This window comes from Chelonoidis abingdonii, chromosome 1 (assembly GCF_003597395.2).
Source record: "Chelonoidis abingdonii isolate Lonesome George chromosome 1, CheloAbing_2.0, whole genome shotgun sequence".
NCBI classification, from domain to species: Eukaryota; Metazoa; Chordata; order Testudines; family Testudinidae; genus Chelonoidis; species Chelonoidis abingdonii.
The window spans coordinates 202159643-202185525 of record NC_133769.1 but is presented as its reverse complement, the minus strand read 5'-3'; the positions used below and the strand labels follow the sequence as shown (position 1 = coordinate 202185525).

Genomic DNA, 25883 nt, shown 5'->3' with positions numbered 1-25883 from the left:
GAAACTGAAAAATCACCAGGTAAACTACGGTATGCCTTATATATCCTAGGCTATGGTATATTTAAAGTACTGTTTTACTATGAAAGATGATTTTTTTTTTAAATAGCATTCTCTCAAGGACATTCACTTGAACTCTGCCTAGTTTTTTATACTGTGCTCATCACAATTATTCTGGGCATGTATTTACAAATAAAGTTATCACCACCTTTTAACTTCCAGTCCTGCAATCTGAAAATCAAGTTGGTTTACTTCTAGCTTATGTATCACCAACAATACTCACTCTGTGGTAAACATTTAAACTAAAATTTTCAAATCTGAGTACCTAAAGTCAGATTCTTAAAATCCATATTTGGGTATTTATATAGAGAAAGCAGCCTGATCTAAAAAACTTAGCACCATTTTTCACGGACTTCAAAAAACTTTGATAAAGAAAAAAAAACAGAGTGGAACCCACCTGTTCCTGTGCACGATTTAACAAGCACATGGCCTCTAAGTCAAATGTATTTTCTGTAAGTCTCTTCTGAGCCATTGTTCGTTCATTCATTGCTGTAGAGATGTCCACAGTCTAGGAAGAAATACAGCTTATTTATTTTTTAAAACAGATTGACTATAATAATGTGTTCTTGCTCTAGAAGCATTTATTGTAAAATAAGGAGATATGCTACAAAAGTTGTGTTGAAAGTAGTAAGTTGAAATGGAAAACAGATTCTACAAAAAAAAAAGTTAATCTGACAATTGCTTCTTAAACATGTATAATCTGAGTTTTATAAAATTAATAGAAATTGTGTAGGGATAAAGTACAATACAGTGGTATTACTTTTTGCAGTTCTAGCATGCTCATAAATTGGTCAACAATCACTAGCCTAGTAAGCTTCAATTTTATATTTATTTTCAACAAAAGGGAAATACAGCAAATGTTCCAGATGTATAAAACTGAAAAATATTTTTAAAATGCTATAAATATATTTAATATTGTCAAATACTAGAATGCAGAATAATTAATTAAATGTAAAAGGTCAGGTCCCACAGAAACATAAGCAGAATTTCTTTATAAAGAGCAGTTCCTGTTAGGATTCATGTTTTAATACACACTGTTATTTCTCCAATGTAGTGCAACTTTTCATACTTGTATCACATGCATTTTATCAACCTGGATTTAGTCTCATTCATCTACTTAAGACCTCTTCTCTTTCTCCCTCCATCACTTGCTTCTAATTTCTTCAAAAGGATGTACTTATTTCTGCTCATTCACAGACTACAAGCACTTTTAATTCTTAAACCTCTTTCAGAATTCTTCCCTCCCAGCTGCAGTAGGACTTCAAAGGACATGCTGCTCCAGATAATGCAAATTATTCTGGGGTGTACCTAAAACCCAAAAGGCATCCAAAACACACTACTGAGCAGAAACAGGAACACAATTTTAAGAGGGCAGGCCACGTAGATATGAATTTCACAGTGAAGAAGAGTGGTTTGGGACTGGCCTATTGCTGGGTAACCATGACACACTGCTGTTTCCTACCACTTAACCTGAAGCAAAGAGGTGGTAGCAAATGGCTGATCTCACCATATTAAAAAAATCAGTACAAACCAATATCACCATTCAGATACAGCAGTCCAAATTCTGGTATCGTCTTTGGAAGTTAATTCACTTTGAAAGCATACCGGTAACTCAAATATGCCCCAAATTCAATTTTGTAAAATCAAACTTTTATAAAATTGAAGATCACAGGAATTTTTTTCTTAAATTTCAATGACATCTCTTTTCACATATTCTCCCTGAAGTATGAAACCTAGACTTTGCTGTACTGAGCACCTAAAAATGAAATACAATTAACCGAAGTAGAACCTGATTGCTGGCACAGAAAATTATTTAATAATCCCCTCTAAAAATTCATAGGCACTAGTGGAAATACAATGCATGCAGTGGGGACACTCAGGATAAAGACATTTACTTAGAATTTAAATCTCTCTCGGTATCAGGTGAAGAATAGGATAAAAGTTACAGTGGAACTTCTGAAATCAAATTCTGGAAAATAATGTCAGACTAAGGAGTTAAATACGAATACAGGGCAAAAATAAATTATAAATTTCTATATGCAAATGCAAGTAACTTAAATGCAAAAATAGGTGAACCAAAATGCCTTTTAATAGAAGAGGAATCTGAACTTCTGTCATAGACATTAGTGAGTTCTTGAAACTCTCAGGAAAGAGACATGGGTGAACCAACTGGAACAGCTCCAGGCAAACCTCTGCTCAATGCACATCAGTGGTCAAAAACAAAAACAAAAAAGTGTTAAGAGGTACAAGTATGGGATAGAAAATAAGAGCAGTATAAAGCAATCAGTTTCTTTAGTGGTACACTCTCACTTAGAATACTGTGTTCAGGATCACCGTATCTCAAAAAAGAGAGAAACAAAGGTCTAGGGACAGGTGATTGGTATGGAGACTTCAAAATGAGAGAGATTGAAAAGACTGGGACTGTTTACTTTAGAGAGGAGACATGACAGAAATAATCAGTACAATGAATGGTACAGACAAGGTAAACTGGGTGTTCCTATTTAGCCTCTCACATAATATAAGACAGTATCCAATAAAATTGAAAGGAAATTAATTTAAAACTAGTGAACATATACTTTACACAGACACAATTAACTGACAGCTCACTGCCACTTAAAATAATTAAAACCAAGGATTTGAAAAAAAGACTAGAAATGAGAAAAATGAGAACATCTAGAATTACATAAAACAAGATAACTAATTTTTATACATGGGATATAAACCTTCATGTTTATGGGGAAAAGACAACAACCATTCATTGTCTGTGATTAGGAAGACTCTTTCCATATGGGTAAGTTATTCCATAATTGTGTATTTGGTACTGGCCAGTCAGATAGTGGACTAGATGGACCCATAAAGGAATTCCTATGTTATGCAGAGAACTGCAGAACATAAACAAGCAGCATAAACAGTAACAAAGTTAATAAAAACAAATTCCAGTAACAATAATCTAAGGTGTTAATAAATTTGTGTACAACATATACTTTTTTGTGTTGACAGAGCCTCTTAAAATTTTAACATTATTCTACTCACCAAAATTTATCTTCCTTTCTAAAGCCCCAATCCAGCAATGCACTTACGCATGTGAATACCTCACTCAAGTCAGTAGGACTAGTCACATAAATACATGTGTACCTTTTAACTAAGTGCTCTGCTAGATCAAGGCCTATTAGCAGACTCCCTACTTAGAAAGAATTTTCCCTCATGGCTGGTCACCATATTTGAGACAGTAGTGGTTTGCATTACTCTATGGTAGCTTTGGGTCTTGGAAAATGCTTGGAGTAAGGAAAGATATCGTTTTACTTGACTAAACAATAATATGAATTTCAACATTTTATCCTCTGTAGAAGAACTCTTGCTCTCCACTTCTGAATTTCAACACTAATGTTGTCCCCACAGAAATGATGCAAAATCTTACGGCACTGAGGACTATTTTGGCAGACGGATATGCCAAACTATATTTTGTGGGGATGCTGCTGGATTTTGTGTTACACTGGCTGCAAAGATTACGTTTTTAATTAGGGTGTGTGTGCAGAATACGAGATAGGTACCTCTCAGTTTACATATCCACAGCAAATAAGTAAATCAGTAAACATTTTCAGACTTGTGGAGTTCACTGCAGAATAAAACTCCCTCCACATGCTTCCTTGGCCAGCTGCCACTAAACTTCTCAATAGGGTCAGCATCTTTAGTACATAGAGAGTCTACTCTTCTCTCTCCACCAGCATATATCTTTTCCAGAGAAATCCTGAAGCTGGGAGAAGGCTAACAACCATATTTTTTTCTCCCATCTCCAACCACACTGAATAATTACATTAGTTGGATACTTCTGCTAAAATGGTCAGAAGTAAACTAGTTACAGGGGGCAATTTTGACAGCTTATTCTGAAGCTAGTGTAGTAAATTAAAAAATGTCCCACACAAAATAGGCATGATCCTCTGATTCCTGAGGCCAATGTGGACTGATATCTGAATGGTCACCATTAGGTTTCACAGTTAATAACTCAGTGAGACGAATGGGACCAACTCACATTTGTTAGATCTATTAATTAAGCTCCAATAATAGTGTACTTGGTACTGCACAATGCATAGAAGAAAATACGGTCCTGGCTCTAAGAACTGTATAATCTAACAAAGAAATCATTCAGATACAAAATGCACTGGGATGGCCCAGAGCATGGTTCTATCTCAAAGTGAAGCCAGGTATGTTTTTTTGTTTCGATAGGTATGCAAGCAATTCTTAGGCAGGTGGGATGAAGCGACACCCTCCCCTTAAAAGAAAAAATTAGGAGATGAGCAGGTGGGGTGGACTAAAATGGACTGACTTCTGAGGGGACAGCAAAGTAATCTGCCTCCAACAACCTCCTAAATCTACGAAACAAGCAAAAAACAGAGCATAGGGTTGCAGAAGATGGGGTCTCAAAAACAAAACAAAACAAAACCTGAACATTTAAATAGTAAGTACCCGGCAGCCAAATCAGACAGAAATGTCAGGACTGAAGAGAATCAAATGGCTACCAAGGTAGACATCTGCAAATTGATTTCTGAGATTAAGGCCATGAGAGAGGATCTGAGGAGCAACCTTCTTATAGTAAAATAGGACTTGGGAGATAGAGTCACTATGCTAGAGGCCGGCCCAAGAGAAGCAAGTGACAGACAGAGCTGCAGAGCTTCATGGCACTGATGGGGGGCGGGGAGGAGGAGAGAGAGAGGCAGCTTAATTTGGAAAATATAGGAAACAGAGTGAAAAGAAAACCTCAGAATTAAGGGACTGCCTGAAAACATTGAAAGAGGCAGCCAGTATCTAAACACTTCAACTGTGGATTTGTTAAATCTCAGCTCTCTGCAAGGGGTAAAAGTAGAAAGAGCACATACAGCAATGCTGCCCCCAACTGAGCCTCACAGTAACAGACCCAGAGATCTAATTGTGAAATTTCATTATATCAGCAGAAAGAAAGACTTAATTAGGAAAAAAGCAAGGGAGCATTCAAAGCTCATACTCAAATGCCACAAGCTGCAACTTCTCCGTAACCTCTCTGCCCCAACCTTAAAAAAGAAGAAAACACTGTGAGAAATTACACCAGCACTCACATAGGAAGATATTTGCTATAGATGGGGATTTCCATTTAAATTCTCTTTCAACTTGCAAAACACAGTAAGAGACTTTAAACAAGGAGCGGGAGGGATTTACTCATATGGAATAGAACTCCAAATCGCAGACACACAAGCAGATACTCCAGAAGTAGAAATGAAGGATAAAATGCTAGAAGAATCGTGACAGATGGTGAAACCCAAAAAAGGAGGATAGGAAACGAAAAGGGAAGGGCCTCTAGAGAACATATTGCAATGAGAGAAGTGAAGCTGAACAGGAGAACACAGATACCTGACAAATAACCTACAAGGGATTTCTTGGGAGTCATCAAGAATTAACTGTTGTAAACTAACTATGTTTATGTTAGAAGAGGAACAGTATGAAATGTGCTTTAACTGGGGTGATTGTAACTCTGTGATTGCTGTGTTCTTTATTTTAAAAAGTAGAGAAAATAAAGGACAATAAGGAGCAGTAGGAAGGGAGGTCCCAGGTATGGTGGAGACTGGAGCAAATAGAGAGGGGATGGGAGGAGCCTTCGGCAGGGTTCTGTATAAATCCCCCATGTAACTCAAATGATCAGACGGTAATCTACCCCTAAGGGCAGAAGTACCTCCTCTGGATTGAAGAGAAGTAATCCAAGTGTTCATGGGGAGAGTATGAGGATTTGGGATCAGCAAAGCAGTCATTTAGTGGCTGATTATAAGCTCTGTTGGTATTTTATTTTTAAACTAAGGGAAATGAGGGGAATTATCAGAAAAATGGCTCTGTCTTTGGAAGTAATGTCTCTGAATGTCAAAAGGCTAAATTCTGTGATTAAAAGGTAAAAAACCCTGGAAGAATTTAAAAACAAAAACTACTCAGATTATTTTCTATTTCACGAAACTCACTTTCAGGAGGGGAAAATTATGGACATGCAAGGTAATTGGTTTCAGCAGACATTTTCTGCTTCAGCCAAAGAAGGGGGGGGGGGGGGGCGGGAAGAGTGGTCATAGTATTCGCTAACCATGCATATTTCAGATTAATAATCAATTTAAGAAGGAGGGATGGCTTATCTTGTTGAAGGGCACAATTGATGTGTTATTAATAACAATGAGCTTAGTGTATGCTCCCAATCGAAAGCAAAAAAACAAAAACAACCCAAAATCTTTTTTTAAGGACTTCTTTAAAATACTGTAACACTTTGGGGAAGGGGAAACTATACATGAATCCTTTCTGGGACAGATCTGATAGGGAAGCAGAACTGCAACAAGGTGAAAGACATTACACTGTTATTCATACACTTAGCAGTTATATGCTAGACTAGATTTAATGTCAATCTCTAAATTCTTAATGAAGCTAAGAAGATCTGCAGAAACTGGCACCATTAGGTCAGATCATGCACCAGTGGAAGCAATATTTGATAACTGGTGTGGGTCCCAAACATTAATCTTTTGGAAACTGAACTGCTTGCTTCTTCGAGATGTATAAATAAATGATACAGACAATACAAAAAGAGGCCTTCTTTGGGAAGCATGTAAGGCACTGGTTAGGGGCTAACTGATATGCACAGCCTCTCAGCTGAAAAAAAGAAAGAGCTCAAGAAAAGGCAGAACTAAAACAGGAGATAAAAAGGCTCCAAGACCTTCATAAAAACACAGGTTCCAAAAAAGTGTATGAGCAATTAACAAATGTGTGGAAATTGAATGTATTGATGACAGATGCCCCTTAGGTATACAAAGCAAACAGTTTCTGAAAAAGGAAATAAAACTGATAGGCTATTGGCTTGAAAGCTAAAAAGGATTCAAGAGCAATGAATTGTTCCACCAATTAAAAACCAATCAGAAAAAAGATATTTCATCAGGGAGTGTAATTATGTGCTAATTTTGCTTTTTATTATAAAACCTTCTTACCTTAGATCCTCCAAGCTTTAAAGTTATTCAAAAATATCTGGAAGTAGCAGGCTTGCCAAAGATAAACAAAAACTATAAACTTTAGATAAAGAAACAAAAAGAAAAAATCTGAGCAGCAAAAGCAAGTCATGAAAAATAGTAAAACTCCAGGATCTGATGGCTTTCCCTAATAATTTTACAAGGTACAGCACAACCCAGTTTATCTAATTGGGACTGGAGCCAGATGAGATAATTGGGAGAATGGGAAAGTGCGGGGCTGCAGTACCGTGTAGTGGCCACAAAAGAGATCGCCCACTCCGGGACTTGTGTGCACCAGTTGTTTGGTTAATACAGAGATCCAGGTAATGGAGGGTTAGATAAGCAGGGTTCTACTTTATTTAAGGAGATATTAGTGGGTCACTTGAGAGGTACCTTCGATGCTATTTTGTTAAAGGATAAACTTCCACAACCTATTAAAGAAGCTACTGTGGTTATTCTCCCTAAAGCTAGAAAAGACCTTACCTTAAGCAGCTCTTATAAGCCCATATCACTGTTGAATCATAACAAAAATTTAGTAAAAATACTAGTTAACTGATTGGAGTCCATGCTCTCAGCTTATGGAAATCCAGATCAAAATGGATACACTAAGGATAGACAAATGTCACAGTATTCAGCGAGTTCTTGGGATCATCCACCATACCAGATCACGAAAAGATCCGTTTTTTTTTTTTGGTTTTTTTTATCATCATCATCCCTTGATGCAGAGAAGGCTGTTGATAGAACAGAGTGGAGCTTTCCATTTCAAACCCTGTTCCGTAGGTACACTGGCCCCAGTTCCTTAAATGGAAAAAACTACTCTTGCAACCAGCCCCAAAGCAGCTGTGTGAGTTACTAGGGTTAAATCTCGTGTCTGAATTACACAGAGGGACTAGGCAGGGATGTTCATTGCCTCCTTTACTTTTTGCGCTGGTCATGGAACGTTTCACACAATGATGAGGAACAAGGAAGCTATCACAGGAATAAAATTTGCAGGAACACATCAGAAAATAGCTTTAAATACAGATAACGTAATATTTTTATATAAACCAAATATTTCCCTAAAATTCATGTCTTAAAAAAACAAAAATCTATGACTTTGGGTTAGATTTGAAGTAAATCCTGCCAAATCCAAAAACCTAGTTATAAATTTGTCCAGCTCTGAAAAGCTATTTCTCCAGAAAATATTTGGGTACAAATGGGCAACAAATTCTAGAAGACACCTGGGAATTCAAGTCTTAAATAGTCTCGAAGAATTCTATGATTTGAATGTCAAACGCTACTTCAGCAAATGGCATGCTGGGGGAAGTATGCAATTTTTTTGATTGGGAAGAACAGCTAGGGTCAAAATTAACATTTTGCCAAGGATACGCTTCTTGTTTCAAAATATTTCTTTGATGATTCCAAATAAAACTAGCAGGAATACACAGGATTTTATTGGAATAAGACCAAAAGAAAGTGAAGATACTTTGTACAAGCCCATTAAAACAGGATGGACCAGCTGGTTCCAAATATTCTATGGCACTATGAAGCCAGCCAGCACAAAGTAGTAGTGGACAGGAGGCGCTTTAACTCATCCAAACCCTTTACGGAGCAAGAACATTGCGGTGGTGTGTGCATCACTAGGCTACCATGAATTAAAAAAAATAAATAAATAAATAATAATCACACCCTCCAGAAATTTATACACATCCTATAGTAAGGCTACTCTACAGATCTGCAATAGAACTAGATATAAAAGATCTTTTACTTTGCCAAATATACCCACCGCAAATAATCGAGATATTAACCCAAATTACAAACCAGAGAGCTTTAAAAATTGGGAGATGAATGGAATATATATGGTTGACCAGCTACTGAGTAAAGAAACTTTTCTAACTTAGAGAGCAAAATTAACTTTAACTGGCCCATTCTTCCATGGTAACAGTACTTTTTCGTTAGACATTATATTTCTTTCAACTCTTTAGAAAAATTGTTTTATACAGAAACCTAACTTTAATAGAAGTGGTGGCATCTGGTCAATTAGGAAACAGATCGGTTATAACTAATTCAATCTTTGCAGACAAGTTTCCTAACAAAAAATGTCCATATATGACATGCTAGGAAAAGGACCTGGATAGAAAAATTATACCAGAGGAATGATGTTTGGTCTGGAAAAGTGTATCAACAACTTCAGACTGTAGCACAATAAAAGAAAATTACTTTAAGATATTGTTTCAATGGTACCTCACGCCAGTCAGGTTATTTACACACACACACACACACACACACACACTTGAATGGGAACAAATGTTGGGAGAAATAGTGAACGAAGAGATTTTATGCATATATGGGGCACATGACCACTGATCAGAGAATACTGGGATGTAATCCATCACCAAATATTTTTGGTTATGTATTACCAAATGATCCTTTGGTAATCCTCATGTGGCTTCCTAGAGGAAATGGTCACACAAAAAGTAATGAAGAATTAATCTCTCATCTACTAGTAGCTCTTCAGTTACTGATCAACTCTCATTGGGGAAAAAAAAATAGTCCAACTGTAGAGGAATGTCTCAAAAATAAGGAAGGCGGTTATTATAGAAAAATTAACACACCAGTTATGTACTCAGCAAAATAGACAGAGGACAAATAGATACTTAGATGTTTAGTTACCTTTTATTCAATACTCAGACAAAGTACATTGACCTGCAAAAACCCCCACCACACCTGTTCAATTTTTTTTGAATATTTACATTTGATAGACATCCTGGTATGTTAAATATGTATAATCGGAGATTTCATTCAATTAAATAAAATAACTAAAAACAAAATGTCATAGGTATTGTAATGATGATCACTCTGTAATATGGGAAAGTCCTCCTAAATAGAGATCTGATGTTTATATTCCGGGATAATGTCTCTTTAAACAAAAGCTCACTGTTGTAATGATTATTCTTTTGCTTCCAGTATTTACATGGTAAGGATTCTAAACCTGTTAATACTTCCTAAATTAATAAATAGTAAAAAACAACTGCATTTCAATGTAATTCTGAACCAGTACTAAAATACATTCAATGAAGCTCTTCACACATAGTCGTTTAATACTGAACTTTTCAAATTTAAAAATATATTAATTCAGTAAGAAACAGCCAGCTAACAGAGTTCTGGCATTAAAAAATAAATGTTACAGGTTTTTGTTTTTAAAAAGAAAAAACCAACACTTGCAGGTGAAATATTTGTTTTGCCTACTATATTTACAAGAAACACAAAATAATATTTTGACTAAAAGTGATTAAAGAAATTTTTGACTTATTTCACTATTCTATTTTTTCCACTTTGTTTATTTTGTGTATTTGACAGCACCACTTTATACATAGTCAATTTCTCCTTTACATTTTGTGGGTTTTACATGAAAAACAAGAGAGAAGACAAATATTTAGGAAAATGTGATTGTAAAACTACAGATATGGGCAGACACAGTCAGGTATATATATATGTAGTACTGGAAACTACTTTCAAATCATTTTTTCAATCGATTACATTTCAAGTTGATATTGATTTAACATTGGTAGGCCATTGGTAACTATTGTTTTAGGTTCTCTGGTTCAGGAAGACTAAGCTTGGAATGTTTTCTTGGCAATGACAAGGGCTAGAAGCTTAGTTTTTATTTTTAAATGAAAGATTTAATTTCACAGAAACTAAGAGGTCACCCATGGACAGACAGAAATACCATGGCTGACTATATCCTGCAATAATTAGCACTCATATGAACAGCCTATCTCCAAAAGCCAAAATAGGTTAGCCGATTTAGTCATTAAAAGGGCAAATACTAACGATATGAACAATTTCTTTGCAAAGATTACAACTAGATCCCAGAGCGAGCAGGTAACAGCTTTCTTTTTGTAAAATAAGATGCGTTATTTCCCTTCCCTACCTGTGCAAGAGCTGGCTTGGGGAAAACATCATCTTTGCTTTCTTCTTTACTTTTCTCAACTGGAACCCATTCTCCATAGACACTGTCAGCTTCCTTTTTCCTGTGTTGAGACCCAGATGAGACAGGGAACTCCTTTGTCAATGTTACCTGATTTTTTGGTGCTGGTTTTACGATAGGAGTGGTCTTAAAGAAAAAGAAGCATTTTACGATTAGGAAGTGATAAAGCACAATATGCATACATGGTCCTATTCCACAGAAACAATTACTGTAGGTTTTATGAACACTGAGCGCCAAACATTATTTCAATTTTCTCTCCTTAGCTGGTATTAAAATTAAAACTCTAAAGATACAGTCTCTGAACTAAAATCGGGAAGATGTTATTTAAAATTTTGAGACTGGATCCTTGTTTCACATATGATGAGTGAAGTGACACCTAATCGGGTAGTTTTTCTTTCAGTTCATAAACAGTGTTAGAATTATTAGGGAGTAAAGGTGCTAAATAAATGCAAATTATTATTGCTGATGATGAGAATAATACAGGAAATGCCTAATTCTAAAGAGTGACGAAAATATTGATTGCTCTGTGAAAAATCCAAGATGTGACTTTGGACCCTTCCCCTCCACATTAGAAAATCATGATGTTTCACAAAATAAAAATAAATAAATGCTTCAGCTACATTAATGGAATACTTGTACTCACACAATTAAAATTAAGATTGCTTTTTAAATCTTCTGGCACATATACAGTTTCAGCATTAAATGTGGACGAAATGCAGGTAAACAAAGAAACTGAAAACTAAGTATCGCAGAGTACCATTTAACAGCATCATCATGTCTTTACTTTGTTCTGGAAGAGAATATATTCCTATTTTGTCATAGAGATGAGACATTTTGAACTCATGTTTTAGTGAAGTGGACTATCAAAGTAGAATGCTACATATACTTAGTTATGGAATAAAACATGCAAAAACAGAAGATCAAGTGTTATGTGCCCAAGAAAACCAAGACCTAGATGCTCTGTCAAAGCTAGATCTTGCCATGTGATGCTTATACAGAATATTACAAATATAAACAACACAGAGGAAGTGTGCAGGTATCACTGATTTCAACGGTGTACAGTATATTCAAAATGACAGGACGAAAGAACTTCTAAAGTACATATAAAATTAACTTACTATATTTCTACAATTAAATGTTTACAAAGTAACAACTGTAAGCCATTGTTTGGAAAGCATGTATATAAAGAACAATTATAATTAGTACATCAGAAAGAATGTATCTAGTTTTGACTCCTGAACAGTGCCTTCTCTCTCCCCAAAAAATTCTAAAAACTCATCTATATTCTGTAAAGTATTCAAGCTATGAATATACTTCTCTCTTTGTTCTAATAATACTTAGCACTAATAAAGTGCTTTCTATCTTCAAATAGCTTTACAATATTATTTCTTCCTCACAACACTCCTGTGAGGTAGGTAAGATTTAGACCCGTTTTTCACATGGAGAAATAGTCAGAAACATTACACGACCTGCCTAGGCCACAAAAGGAAATTTGTGTCAAAACTAGGATTAGAATTCAGGGGTTCTTAATTCCAAGTCCCACGCTCTCAGGGTCTCCCCTCTATCTGTGTATTGCAACACATTCTTTTTCCTGCTTGCGGTTTTGTGTTATCAGCTCTCAACGGCAGGGGCCGGCCGAGCAATTCACTTACTGCATATTACTATGTACAGTTATAGTACTATAACACCATCTTGATCAATTAAATCTTAGGCAAATCTAGCCAAAGAGAAACCTGCTAGAGTCGTACACAGATGATGGACTGATGTCTTGGAGGGGATATTACCAGACTCCACCTCTCGATGAGAAGTCAGGAAACTAAGTGCCCACAAGGTACAGTCACTCTAAACATCTGATCACACTAGCAAGGGAGAACATTGCCATAAAGAACTCTCCTCACTCTCTTCCCCTTGTACTGCATATTTCTTTTGGGAGATTTAAATATATAATGAAAACCAAAATAACATTTTATTTTTGTTAATATAATAGTAACAGCAATGGAACCATGGGATCTAATTAGACTGAATCAGTTCTCAGACAGAATACAATATATACTGTCCAAAAGCTACAGTATCATCTACAATTAATATATTACCAGAAACTTCTTCAGGTTTACAAAACACATTGCTGATCACCTCACCCTTGGCACAGTTTTTTGTGGATACGGCAAAAATAAAGTCCCAGAGTTCCCTGAGCTGTGTTTAAGGTGATCAAAACTTGTCTTGTGTTGTAATAATGCTGACATATAATCCAAAAAGATTTTAATTTGAGAAGATGCAAAGTTCAGCATTTCTAAGTTCCTTGCTATTTACAGCAGTCTGTGTTGCAACTGAGGATTTCTGCATACAAAAACAGTACCAGGAAAAAGGGTTTTGTTTGTTTTAAGTGGGATGCCTTTCACTCAGCATGAAAGCAACAGTTCCAGCAGGCAACAAAGATCCTAGAATATTGGTAAGTCTTTTAGAAGAGAGAGGCATTCAATAAGCATATTCCATTTTTCTCTGGTACACCCAGTTCATTAAACCCTTCCTCTGTCCATCAGTATTATTTTGAAATGCTTTGTTGTCCTGTATAAAACTAATTAAATCTGTTTGATATGAAGTTTTCTTCAAGTCACTCACCCACTGTAGAACTGCTTCCATTTTGCCACAGAACTTTGTCAACATTTCCCGCCACCCCCCACTCAGTACCTGAAAGAAGTTCCACAACAGTGTATAAACGATTATGCAGCAAGTCCAAACACTTAGACATTGCCATTTTCAGGTGCTGAATGTCCCCAATAAACAAGGAAGTGCATTTGGTAAACTGATTTAAAATGAAGGCAAGTGATGGACGATGTGCTCCGTTCACTGTTCTTGATTCTCATAATGGACTTAAATCAAAAACTTAGCCCCCCTAATCAACTATTTTTAAGCCTCTAGTTTCTACATTGAGCAGCAACAACAGTATCTTTTGCTCAGCCCTCATGTGACCGGTGTTGGTCCTGATCCTGCAAATAGCTCAACACATGAGTAAGAGCTTCTCTATACACAGAGAAGTTATACCAGTATAAAAAAGTAGGGTATGAATTTAAACCACTGATTACATTGTTATTACTCCTTGTGTGGACAGACTTATTCTGGACACTCATTTTGGAAGGGATTTAAACTAAGCCAAAAAAAGCCACTCTTACTCCAAAGAAAGAGTGCCCACATGGAGAGTTATACCAGTATAACGATACTGGTTTACCTACACCTGTATAACTGGTGAAACTTTCCCATGTACAGAAACTCTAAGGCCTGGTCTACACTGGAGGGAGGTGAGGGGGAAATCAATCTAAGATACACGACTTCAGCTACAAGAATAGTGTAGCTGAAATCGACATATCTTAGATCGACTTACCTCCCATCCTCACGGCACAGGATCGACGGCCACAGCTCCCCTGTCGACTCCACTTCCGCCTCTCACCCAGGTGGAGTTCCGGAGTCGACGGCAGAGTGTTCAGACATCTATTTATTGCGTCTACACAAGATGCGATAAAATCGATCCCTGATAGATCGATTGCTACCCGCCAATCCGGCAGGTAGTGTGGACATACTGTAAGTGTTTACAGGATTGAGACCTTTAAATGTAAAGAAGGCAACCACTACTTCTTCCCCCAACCTCAAAAGAAACTAAGGTGTGTAGTGAGATTACTCAAATTGTCAGCAGATTAAAAGTGGCTAAACTCCATGCTAATTAATTTCAAAACGAATTCATTTAAAGTCGGTCAGTGTGTTTCTACCGATATCTGTAACTCAACCTCCCCGCCCCAAAAAACACCACACCAACCTTAAATATGCTGTTTAAATAAAAAGGGCGCATCAGTTTTCAGGAGTTTCTAGCTTGACTAAAAACGCCTGAGGACCTGCCAAGTCCTTCGATACCTCATCTGCTACAAATATAAAAAAGACAAGGTTACCAGCTGTGGTTAAAAAGAATGATCACACCTTTCCGTTCCAAGATCTGGTGAAAAATTCCACCAAGGAGAAAAATGTGTTTTTGTAGAAACCTAACATTTCAACATTCCCGTTACTGCTCTGTTTGTACTACAAAAAGAAGCGTTATGAAGTTTGTAGTGTCAGAAAACGATAGTGTAATAAAGTGGATGCCACTCCTCTGTAGTGGGTAGCTACTTCTTAATAAGCTTCTCATACTCGTGACTAGTTCCATCACAGACTATTTCCAGAAACACCTGGTCATGGTAGATAACCTGGCAAAAATATACCAAAAACTCTCTGTAAGACCAGAAAAACTTCTTAAGATGGTAGGTGATCTACACAAGTACCACATTTAATGAACATTAGTCCATATAAAACAAATTTAATATATTGATTCAGTTTAAATATCTGTTAATTCTAAACTGCCTAAAAATATATTTGATATTGGCAAACGGAGAATTAAGAGGGATTGTAAAACAATCTTGCATCAGCTGGTGTCCTAATCACCCAGCTTTAAATTTATTTCCAGACAATATATATTAACAGAAAAAACTGTATTAGTGTAATATTAAGGTGAACAAAAATCAATAAACATGAAAATTAAGATAAACATGCAACCCTAACTCTGCCTCTTTATGAAAATAGCATCCAATCAGATAATCAGGTTATCAGCTGAAACAATACACTTTAGATATATGCACCTAAGATAACGTATTGTCTTGAATTTAAAGAGGAGGCAAAATAAAGGTTAATTTTTATTATCCCAGACTTATAAGAGATTAACTATGCCCACCTGGACAGTACTCCAGCTGCTCCATTTCCATAAATTATATGTTTTTGGAGTTTAAACTGGTCTAAACCTTTAGATCACCTTAGGTAGCTAAAATTGATCTACACATTTAGATCACTTCAAGCTGCTTTCTGAAAGGTGTACAAAGCAGGTAAAGGCTAAACAAGAATTGGTAGGGTGCAGGTCAAGAGGGGGCACTCAGACTAGTCATTTAAACCAGTTTTATAACAGAAAGCTACTGCATGTGCTCAATATGCATTTTTCAAATGCTCCTAAATTTAGTAAATGAAAATGAAAACAGCCAATGTGAATTAGTCTTCAGTAATTATACTAGGGCTGTCAATCAATCGCAGTTAACTCACACAATTAACTCAAAAAAATTAATCACGATTAATCAGTTCTAATTGCACTGTTAAACAATAGAATACCAATTGAAATGTATTTAATATTTTGGATGTTTTTCTATATTTTCAAATATATTGATTCAATTACACCATAGTATACAAAGTGTACACTGCTCACTTTATATTTATTTTTGATTATAAGTATTTGCACTGTAAAAATGATAATAGTATTTTTCAGTTCACTTCATACAAGTACCGTAGTGCAATATCTTTATCATGAAAATGCAACTTACAAATGTAGATTTTTTTTTGGTTACATAACTGCACTGAAAAACAAAACAATGTAAAACTTTAGAGCCCACAAGTCCACTCAGTCCTATTTCTTTTGCAGCCAATCACTAAGAGAAACAAGTTTGTTTACATTTATGGGAGACAATGTACATTTGCAATGTCACCTGAAAGTGGACAGACTTTTTCATGGCACTTCTGTAGCAGTCATTGCAAGGTATTTACATGCCAGATATGCTAAAACATTTGTATGCCCCTTCATGCTTTGGCCTCCATTCCAAAGGACATGCTTCCATGCTGCTGTCGCTCGTTGAAAAAATCATGTGTTAATTAAATTTGTGAATGAACTCCTTGGGGGAGAATTATATGTCTCTTGCTCTGTGTTTTACCCACATTCTGCCATATATTTCATGTTATAGCAGTCTTGGATGATGACCCAGCACATTTTTCGTTTTAAGAACACTTTCACTGCAGATTTGACAAAATGCAAAGAAGGTACCAATGTGAGATTTCTAAAGATAGCTACAGCACTTGACCCCAGGTTCAAGAATCTAAAGTGCCAAAATCTGAGAGGGATGAGGTGTGGAGCATGCTTTCAGAAGTCTTAAAAAAGCAACATTCTGATGTGGAAACTACAGAACCCGAACCACCAAAAAAGAAAAAAACACCTTCTGCAGGTGACATCTCACTCAGATGATGAAAATGAACATGCGTTGGTCTGCACTGCTTTGGATCATTATCGAGCTGAACCCTCATCAGTATGGACACATCTCTTCTGGAATGGTGGCCGAAGCATGAAGGTACATATGAATCTTTAGCGCATCTGGCACATTAATATCTTGCAACACTGGCTACAACAGTGCCACGCGAACGCCTGTTCTCATTTTCAGGTGACATTGTAAAGAAGAAGCAGGCAGCATGATCTCCTGCAAATGTAAACACATTTGTTTGTCTGAGTCATTGGCTGAACAAAAAGTAGGACTGTGTGGACTTGGAGGCTCTAAAGTTTTACATTTTTTTTTTATTTTTGAACACAGTTTTTTTTATACATAACCTGTAAATTCAACTTACATGATAAGCAGATTATACTACAGTACTTGTATTAGGTGAAATGAAAAATACTATTTCTTTTATCACTTTTATAGTGCAAATACTTGTAATCAAAAATAAATATAAAGTGAGCACTGTACACTTTGTATTCTGTGTTGTAATTTAAATCAATATATTTAAAAATGTGGAAAATATCCAAAAATATTTATATAAATGGTATTCTATTATTATTTAATCACAGTAAAAAATGTTAATCATGCAATTAATCGCAGTTAATTTTTTTAATCGCTTGACAGCCTAAACTATACACATGCCAAGTTCTATATTCCAAACTTCAGTCACAAGTTTTCCACATATTCAAGAATGTTTTAAAGTGGGAAAAAAGTGTTCTATATTTCATTTTCTTTCCGCTCACTCAAACCTGAAAAAACAGCTGAAGATATTTTCTTCAATTTTTCAAAAAATAAAAAAATCCACTTTTGGGGAAAAGCCAAACAGGGAAAATTTTACCCCAAAGCTGAATAATTCAGAAAGTTTTGAGCATATGAAAACATGAAACTAACAAAAATGTGTTTGCATTCTAAACTATAAAGTACTTGCTGCCAGCATAAGGGCTGTTTTAAATAAGCAGCATTATGCAAGGCTACATGCTAGTTTTCTGTATATATGCATCTGTCTCTACACCGTTAACTTTGCCTTGTTTATTATTCTGAGCCTTATCTGGTAACAAATACCAGCCTTAAAAACATAATATTTCATTTAATTGTCCATTTTTTTATATTCTTCAGGACTTTGATCGCCATACCGTGAAGCCTAATCAGCACTAGGTGCTAAGAGAGATTCAGGCATGTTCAATAAGGATAAAAGCTTCAGAGATTTTAGATAAAATATGAAGAAAATCTCTACTGAGCATGTGTGAAGTAAGATTTTTCAAGGAGTTATAATTTGGCCATATTTGGTCAGATTTTCAAGGGCACAGCAAGAGGCACATACATCCCTGAGACAAAGGCCACAACCCTGCTAAATTTCAAGTCTCTGATTCAAAGCATAGCGGTGCTAAAGCTGTTCAAAAAACAACAAGAAAACCCAAATGGCTGCCAGAATCTCCTAACATGAGCAAAAAAAGTGTATTTCCCCTAGGTTCATTCTCGGAAATAGCTTAACCATTCAGGTTGAAATTTTCCAGAAAAGTATATTCAGCCTTAGGCAGCCATGTGGCATGGAAAACTTCAGCCCAAATGCTTAAAGTCTGGCAGAGTCATAAGCAATTGAAAACTTGATCCTATAAGGGGAAGTGTCCGCAGCCTCGATAATATACAGTATTCATTACCAGCCCAGTTTTGCTGCTGCTGTTGTTTTTGTTTTTTAAAAAATGAAGATAAATACTGTACTTTTTACCTGTATTGCATCTTAAAGGTAGGCACATCTAGGCAGTCTGTCCCCACCCCTACTCCAAGCCCTAGCCCAACCCCTACATGTCAGGCACTAACTTATAGCTAGGTATAGGTGTTGAAGACACTGAAATTCATAGGCAAAGCTGTGACCTCCACTGCCAGCCCAAGGCAGCCAGAGCAGGAATAGCACTGGGGTCTGTGCTGCTTTCCTGTAAGCCAGAGGTGCTGTTTTCATGCTCCCTTCCCTCGACCTGGGGGGAGGGGCTGTTTTCACCACCAGTGCCCCTCCCACCCCACCCCAGTCAGGAGGGGAATAAGCTTGCCCAGGCCGGGAAAGAAGCTGCCTGCTACCAAGTGCCTAACAGCCTCTGGAACCTGGCACGGAGTGTGAACTGCTGGAGCCGAAGCTGCGTTTTGTTCAGAGTTATGAACATTTTGGAGTTACAGATAACCTCCATTCCCAAGCTGTCTGTGATTCTGAGGTTCTACTGCAAGTACTGAAAAATTAGCTTTAAAAAACTGTTAAAGGAAATCAGCTGTTTTTAAATATATTAATTTTAATCAGACAATGTCTCTAGAAAGAAAAATAGTGAGTTTTAATCTAGCGACGAAAGTTTCTCTTAATCTGGCCATGAACTTCACTGAGTTTTGACCAGTCTCTTACTATGACATTCAAGTAGGTATGTTGCTGTTGAAATTTTGTTAACATTCCATTGCAAATCCATGTCAAGATAAAAACTGCAATTCTGTAATAAACTAAAATTTCCTCCATTGATAAGGGTCATCAAATTTGTTTTTCCTGTAGCTACATACATTTGCTAAAATAAAACAAAATTAAAACTTATATAATCTATAACTGTTTACAGTACTTACATTTAAGTTGAAAAAAATGGGTTTAGGTTCATTGAGTTTAAAAGGATGATTATAGAAAGGGCGTTCCTCCTCCTCTTCATCAGAATCATGAGGCTTGTTCACGATCACATCATCTGTGCTTTGTGCAATCTTCTTGCATTTCTACCAAAAAATAACTGAATCAATCTGAACATCTGGACAGAAACATTCCTTAATTCTACAAGAAATGACGAATTCGTTGAAGTACATATTTAAAATTGGGAAGAAAGGAATTATAAAGGAGGAGTTGATCGTTTGGGGAACTCTTTACAAAAAATTCAACTAGCATGAACGTATACCTCTGCCATTTACTTGTCCATCGTCTATCCATTGAAGTGTGTCCATCTTGTCTAGATAGGCTTTGAGCCCTACTCTTATATCCATCGAGAGCCACACTATACTCAAAGAAGCTGTATGGAGCTATTTGCAGGATCCAAGGCTAAAATTATGAGCTCTTCAAAAGCACAGACTATCTCTTACTATGTGCTTGTACAGCACTAGCACCAAGGACAATGGGGCCCCCTCTCCTGATTGGGGCTTTTAGACACCACAACATAAATGTTTAATAGTAGTAGTAAATAAAATAAAAATAATAAAAAGACAGCTCACTTATTTAGTTGGCCTGCAGGGAGATTTCCACACAAAATGTCTGCAAGGAAAACCCCAAGAAACAATTACTGGTTTTCACTGGTGGTGCAGAAATCTTCCCAGGTGCAAGGGTTTTAAAAAAAAGATTGGGACACCTCTGAAATGTTTTGCAGGTTAGAAGAACTGAACAGGACAATCCCACTTTGCATACTGTGCAAGTGAAACCTAAAAATGTACAGTAAGTGGGGACGTGCTAAGAACAAATCTATGCGGCAATCCAAGTTGTTACTCTTCCAGGAATATGTAAAAGCAACTTTAGGGTAGGCTGTAACAGTATGACTGGAATATGAGAGAAGAGATATTTTCCTGAAAAGAACTGGTGGACTAGCATTTAATAACAAATTACTATTTATTACTTATAGACTGGCTTGTACTTTTTGCTCCAGAGGTATCTGTAACTGCATTGGTTTGAGGTGAGTTTGAGAATATTATAAAGTTGGAAATTCTGAAAGCCAAAATAATTAATGGTGTTTTTCTGTCATGAAAATGCGCAGAGAAAACAGTGGCAATGTCACTATTCATCATTATATATTAGTAAAAATTGGAGACATTACATGGCTCAGGGGATTGGTAAAAAGATTTAGAGCCAATCATCTATAACTTATTGGTTCAACTCCAATTCGTATCAACAGCAATCAGAAGTTATAACCATTTGATGATTGTTTGATGGCCTATTTGGAGTTGAGAAGGAGGCATACCACAAAAACTACCATTGCAATGGCACACTCCTTGTCAGTCTAAGTAGAAACCAAAAACTGAATAGACTTGGAGACTGTGCTACTATCTGTCTCAAGTCCCTCCAAGTCAAGGTTGAAACACATCTGTATCATGGGGCAATGGGGGAAAGCCTGCACTGCCACTATATCGTTATATCTAATATGTGGACAGTCAAATTTCAATCTCTCTTTACGTGAAATGGCATCTTTCCCATGAACACTACAATTATTATTTTATTTTATAAAAAAAGCTTAGATGTCAGAACTGTGATAGTTTTTAAAATGATAGAATGGCATCTCTGAACAGAAATTTTTCAGTGTGAAAACTTTAGAACACATCCCAGAACTTAGCAAAATCAGACAGCATGAAGTTTCCTGTGACAGAAGAAACAAGGTGCAAAGATTTCTTTTGTGATCTGAACAAAAAGAACTTTAATATACTGCAATTGGTACAGGTCATAATTTTAATCATCAAATTCTGTTCTTGGGTACGCATACATAAGTCTCACCAAAATCTAGAGGGGCTGAACATGTGCAGTAAAGGATAAAATTTGATTCAGAGAGTAAAAAAGTGTGATATTTTTATATTTTTAAATTATAAAAGTCAGTGACTGACTGCTATAAGATGACAAACATCAAATTTTCAATATTAATAGAAGTTGTGAAGAAAACATGATAAACCATTAGGGTTCAACCTTGCAGTCGTCCCACAAGCAGACTTTCATGAGAATTAAACATATAGAATTACAGCTTGACCAGACACCTAGTTACCAACAGTAACAGTTGGCTAGTTATTTTCAAATTTAATTTCCTTACCTCAGTGAGCTCCTTTATTGTATCTCTTGCTGACTTCTGAGTAACTTTCTCCTCCTTCTTTGCTGGAGCTATAATAGGCAGTAGGCTTGGTGGTAAGGGGACACCAGCCTTAGCACACATGGCAGCTGCATTAGCTTTGGCTATTTCAAGTAGCTGGGCCTTGTCTATAAGAATATTAAATCTTAATTAGTGGGCCTTTAAAGATTTCTGATAGCCAACGTATATACATATAGATATACATATATACCGTATACACTTGATCATAAGCCAGTTCATTTATAAGCCGATCCCCTCAAGATGGATAAGTAAAAATGGAAAATTTTTATAACCCATTCATAAACTTTGGCTCCCAGGCCAACAGGATAAGCCGCTGGCAGGCCGAGATGGTTTGTTCACAGGCACGGAGGTAAACCTAAGTAAACAAAGTGTCCTGGCGCGCCACCTGCTTACCCTGACGTGCCAGGACAGCAACTGGTGGGGAAATTGGGGGGAAGGAGCTGAGAGTCAGGGGATTAACCCTCTGACACCCCCACATTACCCCACCCCTAGCCCAGGACCCCACACTCTCTCCATCCCATCCCATCTCCATCCCGACCTCATCTTATCTGGGGGGCCAGAGAGGATGCCCTGGTTGGCTGGAGCTGCTTGGATGGGCTGGTCCACGCGGCCAAACCGTGCATCCCCCTGTTTACATGCTCCAGACTGGGTGACTTGGCGCAGGCATGTTCCAGAGGGCTGAGACGGGCGGCCGGCTGCAGCAGTGCTCGGGGGCGGGCGATGGGCACGCAGCCCTGCAGTCCTTGGAGCGCAGCTGCGTTTGCGAGGTTGTGGGGACGAGCCAGAGCGTGGCCAGAAAGATGGACAGTACTGGCCCCGTCATCTTCCTCTGGCTCGCTGCCTCTCCGTGCTCCCTCGGGTGTTAGGGGGAAGGCGGCTTGGTCCCATCCTCTCCCTCTCTATAATCCCCGTTCAATTTAAGCCAACCCCATTCTCTGGGCTTCACCTTTTAATAAAAAATTCTGGCTTATGAATCGTATATTACAGTAATAATTTTAGGACCAGTTGCATACTAAATCATTTTTCCACCACGCCAACGCAAACTATGAACATAAAAACAGGCACAACAACATCACCTTTTAAATAATATAGTGGATAGATATATTTGCTTTTACACTGGAACAGCTGCATTCACTTTTCTCTCATATCACAGGAGCATATAAGTAAGAGAATCTGCAGTAGGAGAAAAAACGTGGGTTTGATTTTTTTTTTTTATTTTTGTCCTTTAGTGGTGTATACAAGGCCTGAAGGGTTCCCTCGGCCTGCACCATAAAGAGTGTGGTTTTTTTCCTGCTTGGTTTTAAACTTTAGAAACTCAGAGTCGTGTGACTTGAGAACAGTGAAAACAGCAACTTTACAACAGGAGAAAACGAAACTGATGAGGGAAGAAGTACCTTTAAGGACACCGGTAACATTCCAGGATTAGTAAAATTCCCCAGATTTGTGTGTGTTGTGTGGTTGTGTGTTAAGTCATGCCTATTTAACTTAAATTTGACTAATTAACATTCGCAGCATTGTTTAAAGAGTTCAATCAGCCGTCTGGCTTAGTTTATTGTGGAAAGTTCAACCAATATTGCATCCTCTAAAGACGTGGTGAAAGGTGACTCCCCAAAAACTATAAGACCATGAGTTGACATGCCGATGATTTCTCAGGTAAAAGTGAGGGAGAAAGAATGAAGTCATTAAAGGAAAGCAAAATTGAGGGCACAAGCCCTATTTTTCTGAATCTTTGCAGCTCACTATTTAAACCATTCCTTGAATTAATATCCGAAAACACTTGAAAGTCAAGCTAAAAGACAATATTAAAATACCTGAGACTAGAACCAAAACAATCAGGAATAAACAGCATTTTAGTATAGGTTAAAACACTTATGAATTATGATAATCTCAAAACGTTAACGAAAATACTACATATTAAAAAATTTTAAAGCATGACAAGATCTGCTTTTTCATGGAAAATAATAAATGTTAGCTTCTTAATGTGTAGAGAAGCAGGTAAGGAAATACATGACGAAGCCAATTTGTGTTTCAATAATTGGGCACTTCAAACCACTTTCCAAAAAAATCCTGCAAAACCAATAAGGCATGACAGTATCACCACCTTAGCAAGAAGTACACAGTAACCCCTCACATATCAGGTGGATTCCCCTTACTTCTTAAGCAATCGAAAAGATCACACGCTTCATGCTTGCAGCACAGAAAAAAGCCTCAAGTTGAGCTTTCGTGAAACTGCAGCGGCAGAGCTCACCTCCCGAAAAGATGCTCTACTCCCCCAGCGGAAAGCTGAACATGATGAGTAGGGCTACATCTCTGCTCTATGCTAAAGCCAGCTCTTGTTTCAGATATTTTCTCCCTCACTGGTCCAACAATGTGGAATGAGTGAGACAAGGCACGTTTCGCGTTCAACTCTTCATCCCTCTCATTTCTTTCAGGCCTGAGCACTAGCTTGGGGTTGGGAACAATTTAAGAATCTGGCCTCCCTCCCCGAAACGCTTTGAATATAAAGCTACTCTAGGCATCTGTACTACTCTAGGCTTAAGAGGGAAAGACAAGGAGTGAAGTGAGCGGTAAGGTTTGGGATAAGATGTGCCCAGGTTGGAGTCAGGGACAGAGCATACACATAGGAACAGAAACAAAAACTATTCAAAATCAGGGAGAGGATGGAACAGATAACAACGAAACATTGTAAATGACTTCTTATTTGTAGAGTAGGTTATACTGAAGTTCCTTTCAGTACAGACCAGAATAACTATTACATTAAGTAACCAATAGCAAAAAAAGAATCAAGAAATTGCTCTTACTATAAATTTTCACAGTGGCGGATTCTTCTCTTCCCCAAAGCATAAAAATTAAATTGAGCTCTGCTCCTGTGTGGCAGGAAAGCAGCAGAGGATCCAAGGAACAGGTGTGGATATTACTGTTTCAGCCTTAATTTTGGTTGGTCTCCTTTTGCTTTAAAGACACACACACACACACACACACACACACACACACACACACACACACACACACACACACACACACACACACACACACACACACACACACACACACACCATATCAGATTCTCAAAATCTGTTGCATCTTGCCACACAGTTGAAGAACTGTTTTCAGTGCTATAAACATATATGTGATGTTAGGTTATGGTCATGCCCTCAATAAAGAGTTTAAGTTCTTCACATTTCTAGGTAAGTGGTCTTTCACATCTTGATCTGGAAGTCATTCCTGATGCAGGCAGCAATCAATGAGGAGCAAATGAACTTCCATACTACAGCTTTCCGCTATCTGGAATAACATCTCAGGTGTCTTGAGTCTTGCCTCTGACTAAGGCTGCCTCAGTCACCAGTCTTATGTGCAAACGTGTAGTTAACATAATGGATTTCTGCTCAACAACTTGGAAACCAGCTAGTTGTATCCAAATATTGCCACCTTACTATGTGATACAGAATAGAATATAGAGACTCTGACAACCTATGCATAGTGGCAAAGTGAGGAGATCTATTCAATATACTCAGTGATTTCAGCCCAGCATCCTTAAACAGTTCTAAGCTCGGCTCCTAAGGGAAGTAAGTAAGGAAGAATTACTAGATTTTTCCTCCTCAAGCCCCAGGGAAATTTGGAATGCATCACATGAATCCTCTAGCTCACATCCTTTGTTAACTAGATTACTTGCTCAGTCCTGCCTGTTTTTATATAAAGGAGGTAATTTTGAACAGCAACAGAGAAGTTGCAAATGAGGTAAGAGAATTAATATGACTGGCAAAGAAACAATATGCTGACTGTAGAGGACTCACACACGTGTATTTTGTTTTCAATTTTCTTAAATAATGTGCTACATGCTCTTGGGGGAAAAATAAATCTGGTGAATCACTGCATCTTAACAAAAACATTAAGGCCTTGATCCTAC

General features: G+C 37.3%; 1 protein-coding gene across 7 annotated transcripts in view; it reads right to left on the bottom strand.

Annotated features, from left to right (window-relative positions):
* Positions 1–25883, bottom strand: part of SON (SON DNA and RNA binding protein) — a 65941-nt gene that overhangs the window by 23443 nt on the left and 16615 nt on the right. For 6 of the 7 annotated variants that reach the window (XR_012657216.1, XR_012657224.1, XR_012657221.1 and 3 more), the window contains exons 5-8: positions 21920–22083; positions 19722–19862; positions 10969–11151; positions 455–565 (exon numbers count right to left, since the gene is read on the bottom strand). Coding sequence is in view for 4 of the 7 variants with exons in the window: in XM_075073532.1 (XP_074929633.1) it covers positions 455–565; positions 10969–11151; positions 19722–19862; positions 21920–22083 (599 nt within the window). In the remaining 3 variants the exon portion in view is untranslated. Of the gene's footprint in view, positions 1–454; positions 566–10968; positions 11152–19721; positions 19863–21919; positions 22084–25003; positions 25534–25883 lie in introns of those variants that run through there. The other variant, XM_075073543.1, reaches the window with a different exon arrangement.